The sequence below is a fragment of the Acomys minous genome, assembly GCF_964271855.1.
Source record: "Acomys minous genome assembly, chromosome: 14".
Lineage (NCBI taxonomy): Eukaryota > Metazoa > Chordata > Mammalia > Rodentia > Muridae > Acomys > Acomys minous.
Window position 1 is genome coordinate 66,712,015 of NC_140496.1, and position 6,000 is coordinate 66,718,014.

A 6,000-nucleotide genomic window follows, 5' to 3' on the forward strand; every position below is an offset into this window, starting at 1 on the left:
TTATTGAAGCTGTAGAGAAAAAAAAGAAGAACATGAGAGCACAACTGCCAGTGTGTTTGCTGTACCTCTCTAAAACTTGAGTTTCCAGGATAAGATTCAGAATGGCTTTCATTTCTGATTGTATTTTCCCTATTGAAAATAAGCTGAGATATGCATGCTTGATTGGGGGTAAGAGAGAGTCTTAACATATTGTCTGAATTTAGCTTAACAAATGTCTTGGATTTTCCATGGTTTCTTTATGTTTCATCGACACAGTCCTATAAGCTCTTATTTGTACTGTTTTTTTGTAAGCTCGTACATATTCATGTTGTTTCTTATTAGGAACATATTTATATCAATAAATTACTCATTCCTGTTATTGTAACAAAATGGGAATTGGGGCCATCCTTGGATGGATGAGGGTTGGGTGGCAACATGGAGTGGGTTTGCTATTTCCCTATAACATGATAGACAGCTCTGAATCACAGAACTAATGTCTGTCAAAACGTAAAAGTCTGGCATACTTCTCTCACTTAGAAATGGTGACAGGAGAATAGTGGGTAAGAAACACAGCTTGATATTCCGACTCGGATGTGACAGTTTTCTTGTGATTACAAACAACAAAGTCATTGTATTGAGAGATTTTTGTGCCAACTCCTAAATGCTCTTTTGCTTCTTTTTCTTTCCCTCTTTAAGCCCCTCCTCTGTTCTGTGGCTTTTCTTTTGTAACTCCTCCAGACTACAGCTTTGTTCCCCCTTCTTCCACTCCTTTCTGGTCAGGTACTGCTTACTGCTTTTATATGTCTCTACAACTTGCTTCTGTGTGCAAATACAATATGTCGGCCTCTGTATATGGCTTCCCATGTAAATACATCGCTTCAAGCATAATCCCCCACATTCCGTTACCACCATGCAATTCACTCCTCCCTGCCATAAAGTCATTGTTTGCCATGACATTCCACATGTGTGTGTGTATGTGTGTATGTGTGTGTGTGTGTTAATGCCATAAATTTCAATATGACACATTTTTATCCTGTCTCAGTGCAGAGAGTTTGGAGATGGATGAGGGATTGGGAATTTGAAGGGAGAGGAAGTACTCTGAAAAATCATTCATCTTTTCCGGAGGACTAGATTTAGTCGAGAAAAATCAGTATTTCTTCATTTCCATGAAGCAAATGAAAAGAACTCAAAAATCTCAACTTCCCCTCTAGAGAGAAGAATAAGATTCAGTATGCATTTCTTGAAATGATAATCCCATGCCCAGCCTTTCCCTAGCTCTTCAGCTGGTGTCCAGGCATTTTTATCTGAATTTCTACCATTACCTGGAGAGTTAAATGATTATCTATAAGGCACTGAGGCTAGAAAAAGCACGTTTTCTTGTGGGTTTTTAAAAAATTAACCTGTAAGTCCCAATAGAACATAGAATTCTGAAACAGACCTTAGAAGCCAGCTAGTACAAACCTTTCATTTTACAGATGAGAAAAATGTGGCCTAGAGGGGTTGAGAGGCCTGTGCAAGGTCATGCGGTTAGGTCTACAATTGGGTTTCTCCATCACAGGGGTGTTTTATGTGCACTGGCTTTAAGAACAGTACCTTGGCAATGGGACCGTTTTCAGTAAGGAAACCATTAAAGTGGTTTGTGTCCTGAATGGTAAAATAAAATGACCTATTTTTACTCCCTTTACAGTTCTGAAATCTACAGAATTGCCATTCGTTTATCTTATGATGGACACCTGGAGACTTTACAAAGGGCTGTCATTATAAAGTCATGAATGATAGACCTGAGGTCCCTGTTGCCAAGTGGATGGACTGTTCCAGGGTAGCATGGGTCGTTATGAGCTACCTGGGCACTGAGACCTGTTATAATACAGATGGATGGCGCTTCCATTTGTTGCTTTTTCTTACACTTAAGTTCCTTTACCATTTAAGATTTATACAATTCCCAGGAGTCTCAGGTGAGCGATTCTCAGGCTCACTGCACATAAAATTGAAAACACTTTACAACGGCAGAGAGCAACAGGTGGAGGAGAAGTTACCACCAAGCCTGTTATGAAACACTAGGGAGCAACAAACATGGGCAGCCTGAATGGAGTTTCTCTTTCAGGCCAGGTTGCCCCTCTCCTGCCACCAGGGGTATTAAAGAAACAAAGAAAGCGGGACACAAAGATGATACCTTTGTGCCTGGACTTTGGTTAGGCATTGAAATAAACACTGACTGGTAGTCAGTGTTTCCACGAAAAGAAGAAGTTTGTGTAGTCTTTCAGTGAAAAGACTCTTTCATATCTTCACATAGACAACATTTTATATGGGACCGTTAACTGAGTTCATCTGAAGATGAGTTAAACATAAAAAAAGCTGGGCTGGATGGTGGGGAAGTGCCTCTTCCTTAGAAGTGATGCTGTTGATTTGACACACTTTAATCAGAGGCCAGAACTCATTTGCTCTGAGTTTAGCCAAAGAAGTTACCAGGTAAAAACCCACAAAGCTTCACCCCAGAGGTTCTATTGAGAAACAGAGTACAGTGCCCTCAGTTGTCAGTTTACGTTAAAGTTACCTCAAATTCACTCACATAGTCATATAAGTTATTAGCTAGTCTTTGGTTTTACAAAAGCTTTTCACGAAAAGTGTCAAAAGCAGAACGGTGGTTATTTTACTGTCTGGAATGAACTTGATCACACCTGATGGGATTGAAACAGCAACTGTGCTGCTTTCAAACTCACTCTGTCATTACCACTAATCTGTAGTAAAGTCACAGCTCTGCATTTGATAGCACCACTAGCAATGGTCCTAATTAGGTTCTGATGGCTGGCTGCAACCAGCTGCACGCCGCTCAGACTCTGCGTTGTTCCTTTACAGTGCTAAGTCCTAAAGTACTGGGCATCGCCATCGCTCGGTATGACTTCTGTGCGAGAGATATGCGGGAGCTCTCCCTCTTGAAAGGGGACATGGTGAAGATCTACACAAAGATGAGCGCAAATGGCTGGTGGAGAGGAGAAGTGAATGGCCGGGTGAGTTGTCCCCATGAACATGTCCGTCCATTCTTCGTTGAAGGAGAGGGCTGGACAGTCAGTGGCAGCTGTCACGCTGTAGACGCGCCCTCTCAGTGGTTGGGGTTAGCTCAAAATCGCTGTCAAAAATTATGAGCAGGGTTGCAAATGGCTTGGGTCAATACCACAGAGCCCCGGAGGTGACTGGTGCATGGCAACATTTCAGGTTCTTCGGTGGTTAAGAGCCAGGGCATGGTGTTTATATAAGCACCAAGCATTTTCCCAAAGTTCTCAGTCCCACTTGGAAAGAAAGGGATAGAGTGTCTCTGTTCTACATCCCGTCCTACAGCGGAGGTGGGAATCATGGCGTTGAGCCCCACACAGCCCTCATGTGTGTATTTGTTTGTGTGCTAGTTAGATTAGAAGCCTGTTTAAGCTTAGTTTATTCCTTAGTTGCTGTCCCTGTCTCTACCAGGCCAATCTTAGCCGTAAAGCAAATCTTTCTCACCTACGGTGGGCAGTGAGTCCCAAATCAGTGTTAGGAAGACGAGGACTGCTCTGCCTGCAGAACCATCTGAAGCAGCAGAGGTGTTCATCTGTCGGTTGCTTTTCTTTCACAGGTGGGCTGGTTTCCATCCACGTATGTGGAAGAAGATGAGTAAAGTCCAATCCAGTGCTGTTGCCTGCACTGAAATTCCAAAGAGAAGAGACAGAAACCTGCACTGCATTAGGAGTTAACTGAAGTGTTTAAAAAGCAGCATTTCTGGCTGTTCAACACCCTCCTTTTTCCTCCTCCTAAGTCTTAATGCTGGGATTTCTAAAGATGTTGGTACTGACAGATTAATGGCTTGCCTAGAGCAGTGCAAGAAACAGCCTGCCAGTCTGTCATCTTCAGGAACCAGGGCAAAACCGGCCGCTTTCCTTCCCCAAAGAGCCCGGCAAACAGGCTGGATCAGGTTTCTCTTTCTTCATTGGGTCAGACACCACGGACACCAGCCATTTAGGAAATGCTTCATGCATATTTACTTTGTTCTCACAGTTTTTGATGATACAAAGAAACAGAAGTTTAATTTTGCTTTTTCCCAGCATGAAGAAAAAGTAGAGTTCTGCCATCTGGGAAAGATCCAGCTTGCTGGAAAGATCTAGCATTTCTCGTCTTAAATTGTTCAACAGGTGACTCATTGCCTGGCAAACACTTTTATCCCCAGATGTTACTCATGATAAAATGAAAGAGGCTGATGCTCAGGTTTGCATCATAAGTGATAAATTACAGAGAGGGTTTTAATTATTCATTTGATGTCCTGATTATATTTCCACACTTCTTTATAAAGAAAAAGAAAAGCACATGAAAGGAACTGTCTTTGTATAAACGCCTCACAACTTTAGTGATTTCATAGGGAGTCTTGGAAATATCATGCCTGACAAGGGAACCGTGGCCTGACATGTCCTACTTAGTCCCAGGGATCCCAGAGAGGTAGAGGTGTCTAAAGAGACAGATGAAACGCTGTAATCCACAGGACATCTTTGTATAGCTGCAGTACCCATTAACACAAACCTTTCCCCTCCCCCTGGAAAGACCAGGGCATATTTGCTGATTCCCTGCACGCCCCCCCCCCCTTCTTAGTAAAACAAAAGATCATTTTTGAGGATTTGGGAAGAAAAGCACCTTGAGTGCTCTGTAGGTTTCTGGGACAGAGGAAAGGCACCTGACTCCTGTGTGCTCTAGGTTCCCCTGCTGTCCCTTCTGAGGCCATTTTAGCTATGTCTTAATCAGCCAGAAGATACATTTTACAGCGTGTTTCTTTCACCAAGCCTTCATTATATTCTGTGAGGAGTCTAAGTATCTTCCTCCTAAGATGCATGGGGTCCCTAGTTGAGGCAGTCAAGTTAAGATACTAACTTGGCTCTTCCATGATGGACTATTTCTTTCATAGCAGTAGCTGTGTTCTGACAAGATTCAGAAAATATTCCTGGTTAGGCAAAAATAAATAAATAAATAAATAAATGTAAAAAATAGAGGCTTTTTTTTAAATCTTAGAAGTGATCTGGAAGTTTCCCTTCTACCAGGTTTTTTTGGTCACCTCTGACATGAATGGGCTGTGACAACCTGTTCTTTCCAAGCTCACAGGAGTGCTGGAATTTGTTTGGTGGGGTCTCTTTGACCTTCTCATTTAAGCAGACTCAAGACCTTTACCTCAGAATTATGTAAACTGTGATTGTGTTTTAGAACAATTGAGCTTTTGTATATGTGTACATGGTCATGAAAATATATTTTATAAAATGTCTCTGTACAGTCAACTTGTGCTGGCAAGGTCTACTCTTGGAATGGATTCCTACCAATAAGGTCTTATCTGTGTTTTGTCTGTTACTGTCAGCAAATGTTGCTATGGAGAATACATCTTCTCACAGATTGAAACACTCCTGTGTACAGTATTGTAGCATGTATTGTTTATTTCAGTCAATAGACTCCCTGCCTCACAAGTGGTATGTGGTCTTCCTGTTGCATTTCATTGGCCTCAGAGTTTCATAGCAGAGGATAGAAGAGCCTCTTTTCATGACATTACCAATGAGAACTTGGTCTACATTTAATACTTTGTATTGGAGATTTTAAATGTCATGATCTGTGTAGATTTCTAATACCAAAGACAGACGTAAACATTTTCCATGGACTTTGTCTTGCCTGTCTGTATTCCTTGTGTAATATGGTAAATTAGAATGGTATTTGACTTTGTAATATTTTGTAAATATGTCAATAAAACAGTTACTACTTGCAGTAAGATAATTTCTCTCTATTTAGTGTGTGTGTGTGTGTGTGTGTGTGTGTGTGTGTGTGTGTGTGTACACATGTGTGGTGTTAGGGATAGAACCAAAGGTCTTCTGCATTCTATGCAGATAATCTATGATTTCTTGAGGGTTGAAGATTCTTTCATTTGAATGTTCCTGTACAATACACACCAACTTCATAATTACCGAGGAGTACTAACACTGATTTTGGTTGGGGCTAGCTCAAAATTGCTATAAAAATTATGAACAG

At 41.4% G+C, this 6,000-nt stretch overlaps 1 protein-coding gene across 4 annotated transcripts in view; it reads left to right on the top strand.

Annotated features, from left to right (window-relative positions):
- VAV3 (vav guanine nucleotide exchange factor 3) overlaps positions 1-5,739 on the top strand; it is a 334,337-nt gene extending 328,598 nt beyond the window's left edge. The window contains exons 26-28 of one of the 4 annotated variants that reach the window (XM_084756028.1): positions 676-759; positions 2,836-2,987; positions 3,587-5,739. In XM_084756028.1, the coding sequence (XP_084612154.1) occupies positions 676-759; positions 2,836-2,987; positions 3,587-3,628 (278 nt within the window). In that variant the 3' untranslated portion in view covers positions 3,629-5,739. Of the gene's footprint in view, positions 1-675; positions 2,802-2,835; positions 2,988-3,586 lie in introns of those variants that run through there. The other 3 variants (XM_084756027.1, XM_084756026.1, XM_084756025.1) reach the window with 3 other exon arrangements.
- Positions 5,740-6,000: the final 261 nt, after the last annotated feature.